This window comes from Rattus norvegicus, chromosome 1 (genome assembly GCF_036323735.1).
Source record: "Rattus norvegicus strain BN/NHsdMcwi chromosome 1, GRCr8, whole genome shotgun sequence".
NCBI lineage: Eukaryota > Metazoa > Chordata > Mammalia > Rodentia > Muridae > Rattus > Rattus norvegicus.
The window spans coordinates 43,200,219-43,225,735 of NC_086019.1; the positions used below are offsets into that span (position 1 = coordinate 43,200,219).

The 25,517-nt window shown below is 46.2% G+C and overlaps 1 protein-coding gene across 4 annotated transcripts in view; it reads left to right on the top strand.

Moving 5' to 3' along the window:
* Positions 1 to 25,027, top strand: part of Akap12 (A-kinase anchoring protein 12) — an 89,731-nt gene extending 64,704 nt beyond the window's left edge. For 2 of the 4 annotated variants that reach the window (NM_057103.2, NM_001033653.1), the window contains 2 exons: positions 17,597 to 22,403; positions 24,027 to 25,027. In NM_057103.2, coding sequence (NP_476444.2) covers positions 17,597 to 22,395 — 4,799 coding nt within the window. In that variant the 3' untranslated portion in view covers positions 22,396 to 22,403; positions 24,027 to 25,027. Of the gene's footprint in view, positions 1 to 4,482; positions 9,396 to 10,290; positions 10,427 to 17,596; positions 22,404 to 24,026 lie in introns of those variants that run through there. The other 2 variants (XM_006227847.5, XM_006227848.5) reach the window with 2 other exon arrangements.
* The last annotated feature ends 490 nt before the right edge of the window (positions 25,028 to 25,517 follow it).

The window sequence follows — 25,517 nt, forward strand, 5'->3', positions numbered from 1 at the left end:
CTGAGGGAGCCTTCATATTCTATCCTGTCTGTGACTTCACTGCCAGAGTGGAAATTTATGAAACCTAGAAATTTAAAATGTTAAAAAAATGACATTCTTACTCAAGTCATTAGGTATTTTGTTTAAAGATTTGTTTGTAACAACACGTATATGTACGTGTCAATCAGTCCAAGTGTGTATATACGCATGTCAGTACAAGTGCCCTCCAAAGCCAGAGACTTTGGAGTCCCCTAGAGCCTCTATTACAGGGGCTTGGATATTGGGAACTGAATCTCTGGCCTCAGGAAGAGTTGTCTATTCTCAACTGCTGCACCCTCTCTCCAGCCCCCAAGTCACGGTGTCCACATGAATGAATAAACAATGCTTGGAATGGGTCCTCCAAGATCTCCCTTTCTTCTGGCTCTGTGTGTGTGTGTGTGTGTGTGTGTGTGTGTGTGTGTGTGTGTGTGTGTGTGTGTAAGGTGTTGTAATTCCATATTTTATTAGTTTGTCACAAGCTCAGGTTCCTGTGGAAAGGGAGGAGGTTCCAGCAGGTAATCCCAGTGGAGCCACAGGACAGTGTTGCATGGTTTTATACTTTTTGCTATTATTAATCAGAAACTGCACAAGAGGCCAGGAGTAGTGCATGGATTTGGTTCCAGCACTCGGGGCAGAGGCTGGCTGCACTCTGGGTTCAGGACCAGTCTGGTCTATGATAGAGAGTTTCAGGGAAGCTGGTGTGACATGGAAAAACTCGGTCTCAAAAGAAGGAGGGAAGAAGGAAAGAAAGAGAGAGCACAAATCTTTAATGGCAAGGGGTTGGAGATAGAGCTCCGTTGGTAAAATGCTTGCTGGCTTGCCTCAAGCCCTGAGTTTGAGCTAGGTGTGGAATCATGGACCTGCAATCTGACCACTGGGAAGGAGGATCAGGAGCTCAAAGCCTAGCTGGGATTCATGAGATCTCGTCTCCAAAAAGTACAGAGCAAGCGGACTTCTTCAAAGAGAATCTTAGTGTCTTAGTTGTGTTGCTAGGGTTCGGTAAGTCCTTAACTGGTTAAGGAAGATGTATTCTCAGTAGTCTAAGATGTTGGTCAGAGCTGGGTAATGTGACATGAGCACTAAGGAGGCCAAGGCAGACAGATCTCTGAGTTTGAGGCCAGCTTGATGTATACAACTAGTTCTATAACTATGTAGCCAAGGCTACACCAAGAAACTCTGACTCAAACAAACAAAGCAATTGTTCAGAATTTTAAAAAGCAGTGAAGCCTTCTGAACTGATTGTTTAAATAAGAGGGATGAGATCATTTCTGTAGCATTTGAGGAGCCTAGTGCTTTTGCTTCTTTTTTTTTAAAATTTTTTAAATATTTATTTTATGTTTATGAGTACACTGTTGCGATCTTCAGACACATCAGAGGAGGGAGTTGGAGTCCATTACAGATGTTTGTGAGTGATGGCTGGGAATTGAACTCAGGACCTCTGGAAGAGCAGTCCGTGCTCTTCACCACTGAGCCATCTCTGCAGCCCGTGCTTTAGCTTCTTCTCCCCCCCCCCCCCCGGAGCTGGGGACTTGAACCCAGGGCCTTGTGCTTGCTAGGCAAGCACTCTACCACTGAGCTAAATCCCCAACCTGTGCTTTTGCTTCTTAAACATGGGCAAGTTGATGAAGTGTATATAGCAACTGTAGTTGATGGAGTGTGTATAGCCACTACTTAGAATTGTGTTTTTATTTCTAAAAGTAGGAGAAACCTTAAAGATGTTTTCGCCTCTCTTCCAGCTCACATGAAGAACAGTCAGTAAGAGCTGAATTAGGAGCTCATGGATTGCCCACAGTAACTGGCCCCACCAGTCTAGGCTCCCATTAGCGTTAACTAGGCATAGAAACTAGAAAATAGTTGTTTGTGACATGATCGTGAGGGAGGGTCCCCTTCCTTGATGAGCAGTGGTGCGGGGAAAGCGAAAGATAGGGTCTCACCTAGCGTAAGCTGCTCCAAACTCCCTATGTCGCCAAGAATCTCCCTTTCCATGCCTCCCATTTCTGGTTCTACCAAGTCTCCTTCCCAGTGCTGGGCTTACAGGCCACTGCTACCATACCCAGTTTGTGCAGTGCTGGGGACAGCAGCCGGGGCTTCCATGCACGCCAGACAGGGGCACTCTCCCATCTGTACTAGCCCAGAGCTACTACCAGCATCTTATTAGTAAGTGCATGCCTGAGTGTGCGTGTGCATGTGTATGCATGCCTACACACTGACATCCACATATTACATAATTAAAAATAAATGGTTTTGGGGTTGAGGATTTAGCTCAGTGGTAGAGCGCTTGCCTAGGAAGCGCAAGGCCCTGGGTTCGGTCCCCAGCTCCGGAAAAAAAAAATGTTTTTTTTAAAGGTGTCTTTGCTATTTTCATTTGTTCACACACACATTTTTTTTAAGGTTAACTGATAGTATCTCTACTTGGTAAATTAAGGAAAAAACATTGTTCTTTTTATCTCCAAAGTAAATGGGGATGCAAATGTGGGGACTCGCTCCTATAAATCCAGCATGTGGGAAACAGAAGGATTAACTCTGGCTTGAGGCTAGCCTAGGCTACAAAGTGTATCTTTTTTTTTTTTTAATGGGGGAGAGAGGGGAAAAGCTAGTGATGCCCTTAAAGGGAGGGGGCAATGAGATTTAAATTTTTTAATTAAAAGAAAAAAACTAAACCACAGAAACATTTGTTCATATTGTAGACAGCTTATAATGAGCTTTTCTATACAAAATATTGGTGGGGGAGCAGTAGCCCACACATAGCTGCTATTATGTGTTGGCTCTGGCCTGTGACAGAACAGTAGTCCAAAGAGTTGGGGTGCTTCACTGGCCTCTGCTGCGTTGATTCTGTATTTTTGGTGATTTATGGCCTCTGCTGTTTATTCCTAACAATTGGGAAGACCCTGATTAGCGAGCTTCCTCTGGTCACAAAAGGAAGTTGCCCAGGCCTAGCTTCAAAGTACCTCATAATGGATCTCTTTCTGAAGGCATACATGATGCTATGGGGTGCCCTGGCATCATGGTGGCCAAAGAGCGTCACAGTAGTCACCTGGATAGTCCTGAGCTGGGTTTTACATGTCTGTGTTAAGCTGGGTTAAACAGCTTTCTGTGTGGTGGTTTCCTGGCTGATGAGCTCTGGAGAGTTGAGTTGGGCGTGTCTTGATCTAAGGGGTGGGTTCAGAATGCAGAGAATTCCTGGAACCATCCCAGGAGATCGTGGGGGAAAGTTAAACAGTTCCAGATGTCGCACACTGTAAGCTGTGCTGGTGACAGAGCACTGGCTATTCTGAACCTGAATGTTGAATATTATATAGTTTCTGTGATATTGCACCTTTTTCGTTGTTTTTTTTTTAAGAGATGTCACCTAAACTCAACAGCTAATTTTAAATTAAAGTATTAATGTTTTTGTGAATTAAAGGAGGACGTTTTAATTTTTTTCTTTTAAGCTTCCAAATTTGTGTGTGTGTGTGTGTGCATGTGCGAGCTCAGTCTCATTAAGTGTGGTTGTCTCTTGAAATCTGTGGGGAATTCATTCCAAGACCCTCTTAAAATGTGTGCATTAGACAAAAAGTGATTTTATTCAATCAGCCTTTGCCACTTGGCACTTTAAATGCCCCTAGAGTCCTTGCACTCCCCAATACCCTGTAAATAGTTGTTAAACTGTCGTATTGTCCTTTAAGAATGGTGATGGAGAAACGAGGTTTCTGGTACAAGCTCAGTTTGGATGAAGCTTTTCTTGCAATGTTCTTTTGCTCTAAGTCTGGTTGATTATCCATCCCACCCTTGGGATGGGAGGAGATGGGTTGCTAGCAGGGGTGGTACAGAGATGCCCATTGCTATGGACTTGGGCCTCTTCTGGATCCTGGTGGGTCTGTGTTGTCGTTCCCAGCAGAGCCCCAGTATGACAGAATTGTTGGTCCTCCAAGCACTCAAGGTTTGCTGCGTGGACAGCAGTTGTCTTCAGGTGGTGGGTTGCTGAGAGAGCTAGTTATATGGAGGAGTTACTGTACACAGTGAGAGAAAGACCTCTTCTACAACTACTTCTGTATGTTATTGACTTTTAAGGGGTCAAGGAAATGTACCCCCGAGTCCCTGTTACTTCCAGTGACCTTTAAGCTTTTTCCACTTTCTGTCTAGCTGGACAAATCTAAGATGATTCTGCAGGAGCTAGAAGCTGTGCACTCAACCCCTTGCACTACTAAACTCCACACGTAGCAAAAGGTTCTAATGTGCCAAAAGTAACAGGAGAGAGTGGGTTTCACAGTTCAGCTATAATCTGTGCTTAAGAAAGAGCCCACTGCACAGAGCTGTTCTGGGACTGCTACACATGTGTGGTGGCGCTCATCCATCCATCCACACATCCCCAGATTCAGGGGATCCGGTGTGGTCTTCTGGCTTCTTCAGGCTCTTCCTCTTATGTCTACATACCCTCTCCAAACCCCTCATACACATATTTAAAGACAAGACATTCTTCTTTTCAAAGTATTTTTATTATTATTATTAAAATATAATCAATTTCTTTATTTCATGTATGTGAGTACAGTCACTGTCTTCAGACACACCAGACGAGGACACCGGATCCCATTACAGGTGGTTGTGAGCCACCATGTGGTTGCTGGGATTTGAACTCAGGACCTCTGAAAGAGCAGTCAGTATTCATAACTGCTGAGCCATCTCTCCAGCCCCCAAGATTTTATTTTTTTTAAAGCTCACAGTTAAGGGCATACAGTCCATCATGGTGGGAACCCCAGCCCCTGCCCATAGGGGCTCTACCACTGAGCTATCGTGTGTGTGTGTGTGTGTGTGTGTGTGTGTGTGTGTGTCTCTGTGTGTGTGTGTCTCTGTGTGTGTGTGTCTCTGTGTGTGTCTGTGTGTGCGCCCGTGTGACTGCATGTGTGTGGGTGTGTCTATGTCTGTGGGTGTGTCTGTGTGTGTCTCTGTGTGTGAGAGAAACATGGACAGGATTATCACTGTATAGCCTGGCTGATCTGGAAAGGGCTATGTAGTCCAGGCTGGCCTTAAATTGTCATAGATCCTTCTGCTTCTGGGTACTGGGATTAAAGGCCTATGGCACCTTCCCTCCCTTTAGAAACATGGTGGTTTAGGTCTTTCCTTAAACACCCCCGGCCCCATCTTTGGACTTTTTTCCTCTTTTTATTTTGTTTTAAAGCATTCAACAGCTTCTCAAGCTGGGATGCATGGCAAGAGAATCAGTAGTTCAAGGCTAATCTCAACTATATGAGGAATTGGACACATGCATCCCTGCCAAAATCAAGCCTCTGTTCATTTACTAAGAGTTGTCTGTGAATGCGTCTTGTCGGAGAGGTTCTGGCAGCCCATGGGTGGATGGGAATCTCTGCTGCCAGCTGGGACTTGGGGAATGTAAATAATTTGAATGTTCCAAGTACAGGTAGGCCAGTGAAAGCTAAAGTCAGGGGATGGGTAATAAAGAACGGAGGAAAAACACAAAATGAGGCCACAGCAGACTCACGTGGGTCAAATGGGTGTGGAACCTGCAGCTTTTGCATGCTCCAGAGAAAGGGTAAGAAGAGATCCAGCTCGCTACGTAGGCTTTCCTTAATGCTACAGAGAAAGGGCAAGAAGAGATCCAGCTCGCTACGTAGGCTTTCCTTAATGCTCCGGAAAGGTTTATGTGGGAAATCAATTTGCTTTTGTTTTTTCTTATTTAAAGGCACTTTCAACTTTGCTGAGTTTGCAAGTGCTCCAGACCGCCCTTGTGGGATCTGGTCTTGCACCTTATTAGTCCGGCTGGGCGACACTGCTCTCTTCTGCTCAAACTCTGTAATGACCCTGTAAGCCCCACAGTGTGACCACAAAAGATAGGATCAATGAACACACATAAACACATGTGTAACCATTGTGTCACAGTTTAGCAGACCATGGACAATTTATCAAAAAAAGCCCATAAATATTAATAGTGATCATCTCTGCCCATTGTCTAACAGGAATCCTTGTTCTATAGATTACCAGTAGATGGCTTTTAGAATTCAGAAAAATGAACTAAGTCCTTGGGCATGCTGTGTATGTCATGCCTGTAGCTCCGACACTTAAGAAGTGGAGGCCGGGGTATTAAAAATCCAAGACCATCTTCAGCTATGTAACTAGTTCATATCAACCTCAAGATCACCCTGCTTAAAAAACAAAAACAAAGCCAACACAAATCAAAAAGCACATTTGTTTTTGAAAAACAATACAAAGCCATTTGAGTTTTTAATGAGTATAGCTAACCAGCTTACTAATTAGCTGGCTGTGTATTAATAAATAGCATTTAATCAAAATGTAAAGAAGCCAATCTGAAGACTGTGGATCCAGCTCAGTGGAACAATATAGTGGCAGGGGTGTGGAATGGGATAGCATGGCTGTCTAGGACTCTGTTTCTGTGTAGCCCTGGATGTCCTGGAGCTCACCCTGTAAACCAGGCTGGCCTTGAACTCGAGAGATCCCCCTGCCTCTGCCTAGTGCTATGATTAAAGGTTTGAGCCAACACTGCCTGGCTTCTTTCTCTTTTGGGAGAAGGGAAAACTTTACTTTCCATCTTGCCCACCCATAAATCCTGCACTCAGGAGCCTCAGGGTGTGTGGTGGGGGTGGGAGAGGTGGGGATTGGGGAAAGAAGGGTTGGGGGAGAGGGATAGAGAGAGGGACAGGAACTCAGTAGGTAGATGAGGCTGGCCTAGAACTCTCAGAGATCCCACCTGCCTCTGCCTCCCAAATTCTGGGATTAAAGGCAAGCACCACCACACCTAGCAATTTAAAATGACGTTTATGTGTGTATGAACACATGTGTATGCCACTGTACTTTAATGGAAGTCAGAGGACAGCTTGTGTGAACTGGTTCTCTCCTTCTACCCGGTGGGTCCCCAGGATAAAATTCAGGTCAACAGGATTGGTGACCCAATTTACTCACTGAGGCATCTCACTAGCCCCAAGGAAAGACTTTGTTCTTGGGCAACTTCCTCCATGGATGTGATGCTTTTGTGAAACCTCACCCCCATCCCTACCCCTACCCCTCCCCTTTCTTATGTCCCTCCCATCTGGTCTCTACCAATCCCTCCTTCTCTTATCTCTACCAGTGCCTTTTCCAGGTCCATGACTTGGTTTTGGGACAGTTCAGCTTAACCACTTAAGTTATATGAGCACTGGATTGGAAGTCTCCACTGATGTCTGGTGGGGTCATCAGTAGATACATACTGAGGCAATGACTCCCCGTCTCCCTAACTGCCTAACAGTTTAGCAGGGAGAGACAGACAGACAGACAGACAGACAGACAGACAGACACACACACACACACACACACACACACACACACACACACACACCTCCCCCTCCCAAGTCGGCCCTTCATCCTCGCCACCACTTGGCCCTGCTCGCCTAGCTGTTCTTTTGCAAATCTAGTGCAGGTACCCACAGCAGCTGTGACTTGTGATTTTAGTGGCTGCATCTTGCGTGAAGGATGGCATTTCGCAGCCCTGGTCTAGGATATTTTTGGTTGCTTTTACTTTATGCTGTCCTTATGTCCCCTTTGGTTCAATATTTAGGTAATGTAGCCAGAATGTGACGGGGCGATGATGGAACCTTCTCAGGAACCTGGGCACAGTGACGTTTGTCCCTTACAGGTTGTAGAGCCTCCCCCTTCCCCCACTTCCTCGCTGTAATTTGTTGTTTTCTTCTGGTTTCTCAGCTTACAAACACATTCTGATTTAGCACTGTAAATACTTCTTGTCATAGCCAGTTGTCCCCTTGTTTCAAAATGATGGCCAGGTGGTCTTTGAAGTCCCTACCAGTGGGATAAGGTGTCTGTGTTCTTTTGTTTGGTTTCAATATTACTGCAAGCATGAATAAACCCCATTTTTCACACGTACAGTAATTTTACTGTCCAGATGGGGAAGGTGATGTGTCCCAACACTTGTCTTGTGGCACTTACAGGTTTCATATACTACAAGAACCTAATGGGGAGTAGTGGGTGTTAGTGCTTTGAAAGTACGTAGAGTCAAAAAGACAAACTTTATGCTTCTCCATTCACACCTGACTCAAGGCCCACCAAGCCAGCCTTCAGTTATCCCGAAGTACCACACACTTATAATTATATAACCATATATTAGTTTTATTATATAGTATAGTTTTATATATAATATACATCATATTATATATAATATATATTATTTATACACACATATATATGTATATATATTGTATATACATACATATATATATAATACATATATTATATATATGTAGAGAGAGAGAGAATGTGTTTGGGTTCATAGAAAAGTTAGCTATGATTCAAAGGTTTCCGTGGGTATCCGTTGAGGTATTCAAGGTATCCGTTGAGGTCTTTACTGTCAAAATCCTTTCCCAAAATGGTGCCTTTGTTGTGGAAATATGAAAGAAGCCTCAGTGCACAGCAATAGTCAGAGCGTGGAGCATGTAGGGTCTGCCCCAGTGGTGTACACTTTATGGATTTTAACAAATGTCAACTTTAAATGTAGTTACCAGGCAGTATAGTATTCCTACCTAACACCCCTAATTACCTATTCATTCTTACTTCTCCAATCCTGTCAACCCATAATCTCTTTACCCAGCCACCTACTGAATTCCATACTGGCTACCCCCAATTTTGATCAGTTATGAAGCTGAAATCAGTGCCCAAGTACCAAGTGTGTGTGCGCATGCACACACACACACACACACACGCGCGCGCATGAGAGTGTGTGAGATTCTTTGTGAGAGTCAAGAATCATGATTGCAGTCTCACAGGATAAAAAATGTTTCATATTGTAATAAACTGCCAAGTTGTTCCCCCAAGTCGCTGTAGGGGCCTTCTCCTTATGTGCCCATTTTTGAAGTTCCTGTGTCTTCTGAACCAGTTGAAGGTTCTGCCTTCAAGCTCTTAGACTGTATATGGCTATAGGAAAGAATTTGGCCCTGGAACATACAACACTGCAGTTGGGTTTTTATCAATTTAAAGTGCTTACACCCAAGCCAAACCCACACAGAGATGTGTCCTGAGAGCCTGTGGCCATTACTTTGAGGGTTAACTAGGTAGTCAGATATAGGTGGTACACCGAGTGGGGACTGCTAGAAAGCCTTCATCTATTCCTGAACTAGATCTAGGGGGTGAGGTCCCCACACGTGATCCTAGATCCTTCTGGGCGTGGGGGAGGGGCTTGCCTTGGTTACCTGGTCGACAGTGCCCGGCCTCTGTGACGTATGCAGTCGTACCCAAGGGTACCCCTCTCCAACCGGGTGGCTGGCGCCTGCCCCGCGGCCCGTTGGTGCCCCGCGATGGGGCAGCCGGGAACGGCTGGCCAGGCCTCGCGGGCCGCTGTCCCGGGCCACCAGCCACCATGCCCTGGTGGAGTAACTTATGCTGTGAGTAGCGCGCCCCCTGGGGGCCGTAGCGTGGCAGCGCCTGGGAACTGTGAGCCCTCTAGATAGGGGTGTGTAGTTCCCAGCCTTTCAGTCTTCAGCAGGCCAGGACAAAGAGGGCATTGCTTTCCAACCCAGAGCTCTCTGCACTCTTAAATCGACTCAGCCTTGGAGAGCAAGGCCAAGCCTCCATGAAGGTCATGTGCTTGCTACGTGTGCTAAATCCACCTCAATCTAACACGGAGATGAGCGCAATAGAGTCTTTTCCATTTATTTATTGACCTTACATCCCAATCTAAGCAGTCCCCTCTCCTTGGTACCCCCCTCAGACAGCCCACTCCTTCCGCTTTTCCTCTGAGAAGGGGGAGGACCCCCTGGGTATCCCCTGGCACATCAAGTCTCTGCTGGACTAGGCGCATCCTCTCCCACTGAGGCAAGACAGGGCAGCTCAGTTGGAACAGAATCCACAGGCAGGCAACAGATTCAGGGACAACCCCCTCATCCCCCTCCTGTCCCCGCTCCAGTTGTGGGAAGCATAATAGATTTTAACACAGGGGCAATACACAGGCTAGCCCAAGAATGGATATCACTTCTTACCAGACACATGGCGCAGCCTCCTGAACGTAGCTTGGAAAAAGAACAGAGGTGGCTGGCGGAAGGGAGCCAGAAAATGATCCAAAACTGGAAAGGTCTTTGTACACCCTCCCCAGTCTGGAAAGCAACCTTGGAGCATAGAGGGAGGTGGACCGTGTCTCTCTGTGTGGGCTGAACTCCTCACAGTGTGTCTAGCGCGTGGCCAAGAAAAAGAATCCAGGTATCCATTGTGGGTTCAAGCGCACGATGCAGGCTTTGCAGTCGCGCGTGTGCGCCGCAGAAGGGCGCGAGGACATTTCTGTATCCTGTTGGAACCTGATTTAAACGGCCTTGGCCACCAGGCTTGGTAGTTTCGAAGGCTAAGCTCAAGGCCTGGGCCATCAGATGTTTGATAGCTTGGCTATGCAGTAGAAGCCGAATTTTTGGAAATGAACTTCCCCGTAAGTTCCGTACAGATGGGGGTTGGGGGTTGAGTCAAGAAGAGGCCAATAAAACTGTGAGCGTCTAACCCTATGGGCAAATGGGAAAAGATGCCAGTTCATAAGCTGGGATTGCATCTGGAAGATTGTTCTTTAAATAAGTAACAAGAAATTTACTTACAATTTACTACAGGATACTGTAGACTAGTAGGGCAGCTAAGACTACCCAAGCATTTGTTTGTTTGTTTATATTTTGTATGTGCATTGGTGATAGGGTGTCAGAACCATAGTTAGACAGCTGTGAGCTGCCATGTGGGTGTTGAACCTGTGTCCTCTGCAAGAGCAGCCAGTACTCAACTACTGAGCCATCTCTTCAGCATCCCCAACCCCCACCCCAAACATTTTTTAAAAAGTATATAGTCACCTGAGTATTGTAGCCATCCTTATCTGTAAAGAATCTGTTTTATCCTTCTAGTTGGCTGGTACCTATTTATTTGTTTTGTGTCTTTTAGCTCAACTCTAAGCATCCTAGTGTAGAATTTAAAGGGAAGAGGATGGGGCTGGAGAGGTGAAGCCAATGATTAAAAACAGTTGTTCTTGAGGAAGGCGGCCTGTGTTTGGTTCCCCATACCCACCTTGTGGCTCATAAATGTCTCTCCTCCTCCTGACCTCTTGAGAGTGGTGCACATATGTTCATAATATGCAGGCAGAACGTACACGTAAAAATAAAATAGGTTGGGTTTTTGTTTGTTTAATTTGTTTTCCACCATGTGGTGATGGTGCACACCTTTAATCTCAATACTCAGAAAGCAGAGACAGGCAGATCTCTGAGTTTAAGAGCAGCCTGGTCTCAAACAATATTAAAAGGTTTATTTGGGGGTCTGGAGAGATGTCTCAACAGTTAACAACATTAGTTGCTCTTCTGGGGGACTTGGGTCCAATTCCCAGCACACACGGCAGCTCACAAGTGTCTATATAACTCCCAATTCCAGAGGCTCCAACACCCAGATACAGACATACATGCAGGTAAAACATCGATGCATGTGCATGTAGAAATAAATAAGAGGTCAGATCTCTGGTTGCATTAGAGTATTTTTGAACATTAGGACTTGCCTACCTCAGGATTCACTCCTCCCGATTGCATAAACTGGCTTAGCAGTATATTTCTGTAACCTTAGTCAGAAGTTCAAGGTCATCCTCATATCTCCAACGGGAGGCCAGCCTGGGATATATGAAACTTTGTCTCAGAATAAATCAAACAAGACAAAGAAAAGACAGTTTATAGAAATGTGCATAAGGAAATCTTGAGGTCCAGCCAGGAGCACCCCCTAGTGTTGACTTTTAATAGGACCAGGTGAAAGCTTAAGTCGGTTTCCCGACTTCAGCTACTTTTAAAATCAATGACATCATTTTTAAGTTATTGTTTAGGTTAGCAGACAGCAACCAGTTTCGTCATGCTATTTCCCTGCACGGGTTGGTGCTGTCATTTTCTTTGCTGGTTTCTGCCCTGGCTATTGTGAGCAGCGCAGAAGTAAACACAGCTGTGGAGGTGTCTGCCTGCGGCCCGACTAGAGTTCCGGGGTCCATACTTAAAAGTACTGAAGTTGGGTTATGCCCAACTTCCCTGTGGCTACACAAACTGACATTCCCATCTGCATTCAGAATTTATTTTCTCTTTGAATATTTGCCTCAGTGCTTAATGCAATGGTCCTTTTGCTTTATAAAAAATGTTCAAGTTCTTTTATCTTTCATTTTGGGGGGGGGTAGTGGTGGCGGTGGCGGCAGTAATTGTTTCTTTGTTTCAAGCCAGAATTCCTCTGTGTAGCCCTGGCTATCCTAGAACTCCCTCCTTGAACCCAGAGATCTGCCTGCCTCTGACTCTTGGCTAACCTTAGATCCTAAATAGAGAAAAAATAATTGTGTGTATTTTCTGGAGTGTAAGTGCTGTTTTCATCAAGCCACATTTTTTTTGTCCCCTTCCTTTTTTTCCATGTTTTAAGTGGTAAACAGAAATGGCACATGGTTCTGGAGGCTAAGAAGTCAAAAATCATGGCCCTACGTACAGATTATATCTTCTCTCTTACTCCTCTCTCTTACTCTTCTCTTCCCCTTGGTCCCTTCTCTTCCCATCCCCCCTTCCCTCCACATGCCCATGGCCCCTCCTTTACTTCTTCCCTCTCCTACTTTTCTCATTAAACCTTTCCACTCAGAAAAAAAAAAAGATTATATATTCATTCAAAGTAATTAGCATAGCTATTATGTGACCCTGTTATTTAATTGTAGGGACACCACAAAAAGTTTATGTTAGCAGTTTTGAAATGTGCATGTATTAACTACTGTCCCCTTATACTGAGTGGATCTCTCCAGTTTGTTAGAGATGATAGCATTATAGGAGTTTCTCAGTATCCTCCTTGTTGTGTGTACACCAGGCTGGCACTGCCTAATCTACCTACCCTTGCCTGCAACCAAACTTTCTGCTGTTTTGTTTGTTTGTTTGTTAAAGAATCTTCAGACACATCAGAAGCGCACATCAGATCACGTTACAGACACCATGTAGTTGCTGGGAATTGAACTCAGGATCTCTGGTAAAGCAGTTAGTGCTCTTAACTGCTGAGCCATCTCTCCAGCCCCGTTTCTGCCAGTTTTAATGGACCTTTTTAATCTATTACATAAAGAAGTACATACTGTGTGTGCTTCTTTGGAAGCACATGAAATTTGGACCCAGACTAGCAAAACAGATTCAAATATATCACATACCCGGGGCTGATTTAGCTCAGTGGTAGAGTGCTTACCTAGGAAGCGCAAGGCCCTGGGTTCGGTCCCCAGCTCCGAAAAAAAGAACCAAAAAAAAAAAAAAAAAAATCACATACCCAATCCTTCCCTATGATGATAATTTGTGAAAGAAGGGACAGGATTTAGGCCTAAATAAAGTTATTTGTTGGTCTTTCTAAGCGTGCACTTCCTTATTTTACAGAAATAAACCTCACCTAATCTTAAATCATTCTCACAAACACTCCCTACCAGCAAATATGCTTTCCGTGGTAGTGTTTCCCATGAATGGGAATCATGTGAATCAGGGCCGGAGGAGCGGCCTGGTTATGTCTCTAATTTTCCTAGTTACTGTGATTCCCCTGTGCCCCTTCAGCTTCATTACATCTAATTAATCATTTTTTAAAAAGATTTATTATTTATTTTATATATGTGACTACACTGTCGCTGTCTTCAGACACATCAGTAGAGGGCACTGGATCCCATTACAGATGGTTGTGAGCCACCATTGTGGTTGCTGGGAATTGAACTCAGGACCTCTGGAAGAGCAGTCTTGACCAATCTGTCCAGCTCCCACCCAATCATTTTTTTAATTTAAATTTATTTTTTTAAATACCAACTTAAATGGAAAATCACAAGTATCGATAGCCCACTGTGTTGTTTCTCCCTCCTCTTCAGCCCTGTTAAGTTTCTTGCAAGCGATCCTTCCTACTTGACCTTGGCTTTTTGTGGCATTGACTGGGTGGGCCAGGTTGTTTGATGCTGTGCCTTTGGCCGGTCATTTTCTCAACAACTGGATTCCATGCACTGGGAATCTAACAGACATGCTTTTCGGTGACTCCCACAGGATGTCAGGCCTGGTCACTTGGTTGTGGTGGCACCTGTTGGATGTCCCCATTGTAAAGGGACTTCTTTTGAAATTGTCACCTGTGTGTTGACTGTTGGGTCCAGGAGTCACCCCACAAAGCACAAGAACACTTATCTCAGTCAGAACGCACACCCCAAGACTGATGGATCAGGGCTGTAGTTCAGAATTCAGCTTATAAAGGCTAAAACCACAAAAAACTACCATGAGCTCATGCAGGTGCTGGGAGTGCTGCCCGGTGGTCTGCCCTTCCAAGCCATTTTAGACGTCAGTTCATATTGACCTTTAATTTGATGGGTCCTAAGTGAAGCTTATGGCTGTGGAATTTCTTAAGATTAACAAACCTTATAACATATAGACCATAACAGGGCATGTGGTCAGTATGACCCTGCAAGTTCTTTTTCTGCATCAGTGACTGGCAGACATGAAACAAAATGGCTACAGCTATGCTAGGTGGCAGACTTCGACACTCTGAAACTTTATGCCTCCTGACAACTTTTCACTCAGCGACTTTAACAGCTTTTTAAAAAAAGATTTATTTTATGTAAATGAGTACACTGTAGCTGACACATCAGAAGAGGGCATCAGATCCCATAACAGATGGTTGTGAGCCACCATGTGGTTGCTGGAATTGAACTCAGGACCTCTGGAAGAGCAGTCAGTACTCTTAACTGCTGAGCCATCTCTCCAGCCCCATGACTTTAGTAACTTTTGATCTTTGACTATCTATTCCTACCACTGTATTTTTTTTTAATTTATTTGAGACAGATTATTTATTTGAGGCATATTATGTCATCCTGGAGCTTAAGAAGTCTACCTCCTGCCTCTCAAATGCTCTAGGATTAAAGACACAGATCACCATGTTTGGCTTTATTTTTATTTTTGAGATGACCACTTTGCCCAGGATGGCCCTCAAGCTTGCAGTCCTTCCTGCCCCAGTTCTCTAAGTAACAAACCTCCTGACTTCCCAGACCTTTTCATTTCGTTTGGAACTCAAATTTAGAGCCTGGAGCATGCTAGGAAATTGTTCTATCACAGAGCTGCACTCCCAGCCTAACTTAACCTTGTAATATTTATATATTTTATAATGCATATTTATTCTGTGATTGACTTAGTTGGTGTTTCTAGTGCTTTGATGAAACATCATGACCAAAAGCAAGTTGGGGAGGAAAGGGTTTATTCAGCTTACACTTCCACATCACTGTTCATCACCAAAGGAAGTCAGGACAGGAACTCACACAGGGCAGGAATGGGGGTTGGGAGGCAGAAGCTGATACAGACACTATGGAGGGTAGCTGCTAATTGGCTTTCTCCTCATGGCTTGTTCAACCTGTTTCCTTACAGAACCCAGGACCACTAGCTGAGGGATGGCCCAACCCACAGTGAGCTGGGCCCTCCCCATTAATCAGTAATTAAGAAAATGTCTAGCAGGGCAAGGTGCTACACACGCCTTTAATCCCAGCACTTGGGAGGCAGAGACAGGCAGATCTCTTAGTTTGAAGCCAGCCTGGTCTACCAAGTGAGTCTGGGACAGTCAGGGGTATTACACAGAGAAACCCTGTCAAAGAAAAAAATTGTCCTACAGCTGGATCTTAAGGAGGCATTTTCCTATTTGAGGTTCCCTTCTCTCAATGAATATAGATTGTGTCAAGTTGATCGAAAAATTAGCCAGCACAGTGATATACCTCCAAGATTATTTTGTTGTCGTTGTTTGCTTTTTTTTTTTTTTTTTTTTTTGGTTTTTATGTGAACGATTTGCCTGCACGCATATGTATGTATGTATGTGTGTGTGTGTGTGTGTGTGTGTGTGTGTGTGTGTGTGTGTGTGTGTGTGTGACAGGAGCCCGAGGCTGTCGGACCTCCTGCAGCTAGGGTCACAGATGGTTGTGAGCCACCATGTGGGTTCTAGGAACTGAACCTCTCTGCCATCTTTCTAGCCACATTACTTCTGACACATGGTGGCATTTGCTTGCAATCCCAGCACTTGGGAGGTAGAGGCTGGAAGGCAGAAGGTCAGTAGTATCATTCTTGGCTATATAGTAAATTTGAGGCTAGCCTGGGCTAAGTGACGTCTGTCTATGAACTAATTAAATAACTAAAGAAAGTGACTTGGCAGATCACACTAGAAGTTTTATCTGTTTATTAACTTTTTTTCTCTGTAAATATTGTTTCTTGGGGCTGGAGAGATGGTTAAGAGCACTGCCTGCTCTTCCAGAGGTCCTGAGTTCAATTCCCAGCAACCACATGGTGGCTCACAACCATCTGTAATGGGATCTGATGCCCTCTTCTGGTGTGTCTGACGAGAGTAGCAGTGTACTCGAATAAAATAAATAAATCTTTTGAGGCAGGGTCTTTTTTTTTTCCCCGGACCGAACCCAGGGCCTTGCGCTCGCTAGGCAAGTGCTCTACCACTGAGCTAAATCCCCAACCCCAATAAATAAATCTTTTAAAAGTTTTATTTCTTGAGGCTGATGTCTAGTGCCAACACAAAGGCCTGAGTTTGACTCCCAACACCCACCACAGAAAAAGACTGGAGAAATAGGAAGAGGGACCCCCTGGGATCCGCTAGCCATCTAATATGGCTGAATTGGTTGTCTCCAGCTGGGTTCACTGAGAGACCATAAGATCTCAGCAGACAAAGGTGCTTTCTGCCATGCATGAAGAAATGATTCCAAGAACAGCAGGAGCAGAGAACTAGCTCCCCCCCCAGACTGTGTCTTCTGCTCTCCAAATGTGCTTTGTGGCAGGATACACCCCCACCCCCAACAGAAAGTAAAGAAATGAATATAAATAAATGAACGACCGAGGAAGACCTCAATGTCATCCTGCACAGACACACAGACACACAGACATGTACACTATACACACACACACACACACACACACACACACACACACACACACACACTGTCTCACTGGTTGTATTTTATTTGGAGATGTGTCTCACTGTGTAGCCTCCTAGCTGTCCTGAAATTCAGTCTCCCTGCCAAGCTGGCAGTGAACTCTGAAGGCAGAAGCAACAGATACCTATGAGTATCTAAGTGCTGGGGTTAAAGTCACGTGACTTTAATCCTGATTCTGTTTTTTAACTAGTGTTCCTCATTTACTGGGTTTTGGTTTTGTAACTCTCTGCTCATGTATTCATGAGGGTTTTTTATTTTAAGATTTATTTTTCCTTGTATAAGATTTGCTTATACAACTGTGTACCATGTGCGTTCAGTGCCCACAGAAGCCAGAAGAGGATGCTGGATCCAGCCACCATGTAGATGTTTGGAATTGAGCATCCAGGTCCTCCACAGAAACAGCATGTGCTGTTAAACACTGAGCCACCCTCCAGTCCATGTAACTAATTTCTTGATAACCAAGGGAAGGTAAAAGGCCAAGTGTGTAGCACCTTTGACTTGAGGTCTTAGATGGTTCTTTGAAAAGAGTAGCCATGGCCCAATCCATGAAACACTTACAGATACCTATACAGTCAACCTTACCTTACTATTAATGACAGAGACACACTTGCTGAACTCAGTAATTTTTCCCTTCCCCTTTCCCCTTGTTAATAGTTGGACAGCGAGAGTCAGAAGATGTGAGAGAAAAAGACCGAGTTGAAGAAATGGCGGCCAACTCCACAGCTGTTGAAGATATCACAAAGGATGGGCAGGAGGAGACATCAGAAATAATTGAACAGATCCCTGCTTCAGAAAGCAATGTGGAAGAAATGGTACAGCCTGCTGAGTCCCAGGCTAATGATGTTGGCTTCAAGAAAGTATTTAAATTTGTTGGTTTTAAATTCACGGTGAAGAAGGATAAAAATGAAAAGTCAGATACTGTCCAACTACTCACTGTCAAGAAGGATGAAGGCGAAGGGGCAGAAGCCTCTGTCGGAGCTGGAGACCACCAGGAGCCCAGTGTGGAGACTGCCGTCGGAGAGTCAGCATCCAAAGAAAGTGAGCTGAAGCAATCCACAGAGAAGCAAGAAGGCACCCTGAAGCAAGAACAGAGCAGCACAGAAATCCCCCTTCAAGCCGAATCTGATCAAGCGGCTGAGGAAGAAGCCAAAGATGAAGGAGAAGAAAAACAAGAGAAAGAGCCCACCAAGTCCCCAGAATCCCCGAGCAGCCCAGTCAGCAGTGAGACAACATCTTCCTTCAAGAAGTTCTTCACTCACGGTTGGGCCGGCTGGCGCAAGAAGACCAGCTTCAAGAAATCAAAAGAGGATGATCTGGAAACTGCCGAGAAGAGAAAGGAGCAAGAGGCAGAAAAAGTAGACGAGGAAGAAAAGGAAAAGACAGAGCCAGCCTCGGAGGAGCAGGAGCCGGCAGAAGACACAGACCAGGCCAGGTTGTCAGCAGACTACGAGAAGGTGGAGCTGCCTTTGGAAGACCAGGTTGGTGACCTGGAGGCATCGTCAGAGGAGAAGTGTGCTCCTTTGGCAACGGAAGTGTTTGATGAGAAGATGGAAGCCCACCAAGAAGTTGTTGCAGAGGTCCACGTGAGCACCGTGGAGAAGACAGAGGAGGAGCAGGGAGGAGGAGGAGAGGCTGAAGGGGGCGTGGTGGTAGAAGGAACAGGAGAATCCTTGCCCCCTGAGAAACTGGCTGAGCCCCAGGAGGTCCCCCAGGAAGCTGAGCCTGCTGAGGAGCTGATGAAGAGCAGAGAGATGTGTGTCTCTGGAGGAGACCACACTCAACTGACAGACCTAAGTCCTGAAGAGAAGACGCTGCCCAAACACCCAGAAGGCATTGTCAGTGAGGTGGAGATGCTGTCCTCTCAGGAAAGAATCAAGGTACAGGGAAGTCCCTTGAAGAAACTCTTCAGTAGCTCAGGCTTAAAGAAGCTGTCTGGGAAGAAGCAGAAGGGGAAACGAGGAGGTGGGGGAGACGAAGAGCCTGGAGAATACCAACACATTCACACCGAATCCCCAGAGAGTGCTGATGAGCAGAAGGGAGAGAGCTCTGCGTCGTCCCCCGAGGAGCCTGAGGAGACCACGTGTCTGGAGAAAGGGCCGCTGGAAGCACCCCAGGATGGGGAAGCTGAGGAAGGAACTACTTCCGATGGAGAGAAGAAGAGGGAAGGGATCACTCCCTGGGCATCCTTCAAAAAGATGGTGACACCCAAGAAACGGGTCCGAAGACCTTCTGAGAGTGACAAGGAGGAAGAGCTGGAGAAGGTCAAGAGCGCCACCTTGTCCTCCACTGATAGCACAGTGTCAGAAATGCAAGATGAAGTCAAAACTGTTGGTGAGGAACAAAAGCCAGAGGAACCAAAGCGTAGGGTGGATACTTCAGTGTCTTGGGAAGCACTGATTTGTGTCGGATCATCCAAGAAGAGAGCAAGGAAGGCATCCTCTTCAGATGATGAAGGAGGGCCAAGGACACTGGGAGGGGACAGTCACAGAGCAGAGGAGGCCAGCAAAGACAAAGAAGCCGGAACAGACGCTGTTCCTGCCAGCACCCAGGAGCAGGACCAAGCGCAAGGAAGTTCCTCACCCGAGCCAGCGGGAAGCCCTTCCGAAGGGGAAGGTGTCTCCACTTGGGAGTCATTTAAAAGATTAGTCACTCCAAGAAAAAAATCCAAGTCAAAACTGGAAGAGAAAGCCGAAGACTCTAGTGTAGAGCAGTTGTCCACTGAGATCGAACCGAGTAGAGAAGAATCTTGGGTTTCCATTAAGAAATTCATCCCCGGACGGCGGAAGAAAAGGGCAGATGGGAAGCAAGAACAAGCCACTGTGGAAGACTCAGGGCCAGTGGAGATAAATGAGGACGACCCTGATGTCCCAGCCGTCGTGCCTCTGTCTGAGTATGATGCAGTGGAGAGGGAGAAGATGGAAGCCCAGGGGAATGCGGAGCTGCCCCAGCTGCTGGGGGCTGTGTACGTGTCCGAGGAGCTCAGTAAGACTCTGGTCCACACTGTGAGTGTCGCAGTCATTGATGGGACCAGGGCAGTCACCAGTGTCGAAGAGCGGTCTCCTTCGTGGATATCCGCTTCCGTAACAGAACCTCTTGAACACACAGCGGGAGAAGCCATGCCACCTGTTGAAGAGGTCACTGAAAAAGACATCATTGCAGAAGAAACTCCTGTGCTCACCCAGACGTTACCAGAGGGTAAAGATGCCCATGACGACATGGTCACCAGTGAAGTGGATTTCACCTCAGAAGCTGTGACAGCCACAGAGACCTCAGAGGCTCTCCGTACTGAAGAAGTTACCGAAGCATCGGGGGCCGAAGAGACCACAGACATGGTGTCCGCAGTTTCCCAGCTGACTGACTCCCCAGACACCACAGAGGAAGCCACCCCAGTTCAGGAGGTAGAGGGTGGTGTGCTAGATACAGAAGAAGAGGAGCGCCAGACGCAGGCCATCCTCCAAGCCGTTGCAGACAAGGTGAAAGAGGAGTCCCAGGTGCCTGCAACCCAGACTGTGCAGAGAACGGGGTCAAAAGCACTGGAGAAGGTTGAGGAGGTAGAGGAGGACTCCGAAGTGCTGGCTTCGGAGAAAGAGAAGGACGTTATGCCGAAAGGACCCGTGCAGGAAGCTGGAGCTGAGCATCTTGCACAGGGCTCTGAGACTGGACAGGCTACTCCAGAGAGCCTTGAAGTTCCTGAAGTCACAGCAGATGTAGACCATGTCGCCACGTGCCAGGTTATCAAGCTCCAGCAGCTGATGGAACAGGCCGTGGCCCCTGAGTCATCCGAAACCTTGACAGACAGTGAGACAAATGGAAGCACTCCCTTAGCAGATTCAGACACTGCAGATGGGACACAGCAAGATGAAACCATTGACAGCCAGGACAGTAAAGCCACTGCAGCTGTCAGGCAGTCACAGGTCACAGAAGAAGAGGCGGCTACTGCTCAGAAAGAGGAGCCTTCGACACTACCTAATAATGTTCCAGCCCAGGAAGAACATGGGGAAGAACCAGGAAGAGATGTTCTTGAACCTACACAGCAAGAGCTTGCTGCTGCAGCCGTGCCCGTTCTGGCAAAGACTGAGGTGGGTCAAGAGGGTGAGGTTGACTGGTTGGATGGAGAAAAAGTCAAAGAAGAACAGGAGGTGTTTGTACACTCTGGACCCAACAGTCAAAAGGCTGCTGATGTGACATATGACAGTGAAGTGATGGGAGTGGCCGGGTGTCAGGAAAAGGAGAGTACTGAAGTGCAGAGTCTTAGCCTGGAGGAGGGAGAGATGGAAACTGACGTTGAAAAGGAGAAAAGGGAGACAAAGCCAGAGCAAGTGAGTGAAGAAGGTGAGCAGGAAACAGCCGCTCCTGAGCATGAAGGAACCTACGGGAAGCCAGTCCTGACACTTGACATGCCCAGCTCAGAGAGGGGGAAGGCACTGGGAAGCCTTGGAGGAAGCCCTTCTCTCCCAGACCAAGACAAAGCAGGTTGCATAGAGGTTCAAGTTCAAAGCCTGGACACAACAGTCACTCAAACAGCAGAAGCTGTGGAAAAGGTCATAGAAACGGTTGTGATTTCAGAGACAGGTGAAAGTCCAGAGTGTGTAGGTGCACACTTATTACCAGCTGAGAAGTCCTCTGCAACGGGTGGCCACTGGACTCTTCAGCATGCAGAGGACACGGTACCCCTGGGGCCTGAGTCTCAGGCAGAATCCATCCCAATCATAGTAACTCCTGCTCCTGAAAGCACCCTACATCCTGACCTACAAGGAGAAATAAGCGCATCCCAGAGAGAGCGATCAGAGGAAGAGGACAAGCCAGATGCTGGTCCTGATGCTGACGGCAAGGAGAGTACAGCAATCGAAAAAGTCCTCAAGGCTGAACCTGAGATCCTGGAACTTGAGAGTAAGAGCAACAAGATTGTGCTGAACGTCATTCAGACAGCCGTTGACCAGTTCGCACGTACAGAAACAGCCCCCGAAACTCATGCTTATGATTCACAGACCCAGGTTCCTGCAATGCAGGCTGACAGCCAGGGAGCCCAACAGATGCTGGACAAAAATGAAAGTTGCCAAGATGAAACACCCAGTGCCGCAGCCCAGAGAGGACTTGCAAGTCCTGACCGTTCTGGAGGCATGGGCTCAGCCTCGGAAATGCTTGCCGCGCTTGCAGTTGAAAGCGCCGGTGTCAAAGTAAGCATTGAGAAGCTGCCTCCTCAACCCAAAGATCAAAAGGAGCATGCTGCTGATGGCCCTCAGCTCCAAAGCTTAGCCCAGGCAGAGGCCAGTGCCTCTGGAAACCTAACCAAAGAATCCCCAGACACCAACGGACCAAAGCTAACCGAGGAGGGCGATGCCCCAAAAGTTGAGGTCCAGGAAGAAGAAATGTCTACCAAGTCAGTCAAAGAGAACAAGGCCCAGGCAGAAGAGGACCTGCAGGAGCCAAAGGGAGACCTGGCAGAATCCTAAGATGTTAGGTAGGTAAGCTTCCTTCTGGATGGTCGCCCTCCTCCACTCCTGTTCCCTGCCCCATCTATACGATTACATGGCAGATAATTGATTTTATAGGGAACCGGCCTCCAGTTGGAAATAATTACGTAGAGTCGGAGCTAGGGTGGATGTTTGGATTTTGTTTTTCTCATCAGAATACCTAGTCTTGCTGATGTAATGAAAACAATGGCTTAATTTTCTGCTGCTGCTGCTGTTTTGAGACAGGGTCTCACTATAGTGCTAGCTGTCCTGGAGCTCACCCATGAGGCCAGGCTGACCTCTGCATTTCCTCCCCTCCCGGGGATTCAAGGCCATTCCCCAGCTCAGCCAAAACGCTGAACAATTTAGTTTAGGGCCTGGAGAGGTGAGTTAGTGGTTAAGAATGTACTGCCCTTTTAGGGGGAAGTGTTCGATTCCCAATACCCAAGTTGGGCAGCTCACAACCACCCGTAACTCCAGCTCTAGGGGCTCCAACAATCTTGTGGTCTCCCAGCTCCTCTGTTAATGTGCATGCTCACATACACGGAATAGACTTTTTTTTTTCAAAACTAGCTTATAGCTATGGGCGGGGAGGGCATGGACCCCCTGCTCCTGGCAGCATTAATAAGCATTTTTTAACTTTGTACCTGAACCTGGGACAGGGTGGAACTATGGGGCTAAGCTGGGCTTAGTCTTGCAGCAGTGTAGTACAATATGGAACATGCTGTCTTTTTTTGTTATAGCTCAGGCTGGCTTTGAGCTTGCTTTATTTAGCTCAGGCTGGCCTTGAGCTTGCTTTGTTTAGCCCAGGCTAGTTTTGAGCTTGCTTTGTAGCTAAGGAGAATGAGAATGGTCTATCATTTCTCAAGTGCTGGGACTACAGATGTATAATCCTGCCATGCCTGCCTTTTCCCGTTTGATTTTTAGAGGCAGGGTTGCACGGTGTGGCCCAGGCTGGATTTGAACACCTGATAATGCTCCTACCTTCAGCCTGCCCTGTCAGTAGATTATAGTCTTGAGCCACCATGTGTGGCTCTGAGAAGATGCATTCCTCTTCTGTGTGTGGTGCTGAAGTTGGAATTCAGGGCACATTCTAGGCCATCACTATGACTTAGTTATCAGCCTATGAGGACCCCCACCACTACCTTCTCCCCACCATGTGTGTGCACACACGTGTGTTAAGTTTGGAGGATCCACTACATCATCTTTTCGGCTCTTAAAAAAAGGTTGTCTTGGGGTTGGGGATTTAGCTCAGTGGTAGAGCACTTGCCTAGCGAGCGCAAGGCTCTGGGTTTGGTCCCCAGCTCCGGAAAAAAAAAAAAAAAAAAAGGTTGTCTTGTATGTGTTCATCATGCATGATATGGGTTGGGTGGGGTGCCGATGCGTGATATGTATTGGGGTGAGAGTGTCAAAGAACAGCTTTTGGGGGAATCGAAATGAGGTCTCCAGGCTTGTGCATGCTGAGCTGTCTAGCCAACCCCCTTCCTCCTTCTAATGCAGTTAGATCCCAGTGTCCCATAGCTCCCCATTCCCGTAGCCCCCCATTCCTATGCTCTTGGCCAGTTATTCTATTGTCCTTAAAATGAGAGAGGAAAGGGAATTTTTATGTCTTCTCTCTCTTCCTTCTGCAGTTGCTCATTGTACATCTGTAAGACCAGAATGTGAAAACAAGTCACAGAACAAGATGCTGCTGTTGGGACCTTGAGACCAAGATTTCAGAGCCCATGAGATCCAGAGAGCAGGGCCGTCCAATGATTTCCACCCAGTAGAGCACCCCGACAATCCTGAGGCTTCATCGGGAGCTAGAGCCAGCTAACATTTCCTCGTTTCAAGACTGCCTTTGATTTGCCCCTTGATGCCGTCCGTGTATTTCGGATTTAAGGTCCTGCGTTCTCAACCTGGAACCAATGTCTGCCATACCTAGTTCCACTTCTCAAACTGGAGCATCCTCCTTTATGTATTTATATGTATGTTTTATGTAGTCCTCCTCCTGTACCTATTGTATATTTTTTTCTAACGTTTAAGCACATGCTTTTTGTATTATGCAATATATAACGGGTGTGCAGCCATAGCGACGCTTTGAAAAGCTCCAAGCCTCAACTGTAACCTGCAGCAAACAGATAACATTCCTGGCAAGAAGAGACAAGTCTTTTTTAAAGTTTACTGATGCTTAGATCTGTGGGCTTCTAGTCCTCTGAAAGTGGTTGTTTTCCTATGCACAGCGAGCTCAGAAATAAAAACCCCATTTTGAAACATCCAGGATGTCCCAATATTACCATGATTTTTTCCCCCCTTTTTGCTAATCCAGTCCAGGTTGGAAAGAAGTCTCCTCTGTGTCAGATTAAGCCCTGTCTCTTAATGATATGGACAAATGAGTGTGCCTAAGGCCATGAGATGTTTCCTAATGCAGAAGGAATCTGTTGTACGTTTTTTTGATTGTACTCTTCTATGCTGGACCGAATTCATATGCAGATCGAAGTGAGTCCTGTTCTTTACAGATGGTATTTTGATAGATACTGGAGTTTGTCTGTGTTATATCTGTGCCCCTTCTTTAAGAACAATGTTGCATTATGTTCCTTTGGATAAATTGTGATTTGACAACTGATTTAAATAAACATATTTGCCTCACTTATATCCACTGGTTTTTATTAAATGCCAAGGGGCCTGGGTCTCATACTTATTGTAAGATACTGGCAAGGAGGGGTTGGGGATTTAGCTCATTGGTAGAATACTTGCCTGGCAAGTGCAAGGCCCTGGGTTCGGTCCCCAGCTCTGAAAAAAAAAAAAAGATACTGGCAAGGAGAAGGCAGAGAGAAACTAGAAATTTCTTTCTTTTTTTTTTTTTTAAAGATTTATTTCTTTATTATATATAAGTACACTGTAGCTGTCTTCAGACACACCAGAAGAGGGCATCAGATCTCTTTACAGATGGTTGTGAGCCACCATGTGGTTGCTGGGAATTGAACTCAGGACCTCTGGAAGAGCAGTCGGGTGCTCTTAACCGCTGAGCCATCTCTCCAGCCCAAAACTGGAAATTTCTTAACTAGTCACTCCACGAAGACGTTTTGTACTGGTTTGCTACAGAATTAAAAGAAGCCATGACAGGGATGGGTTTTGTTGAA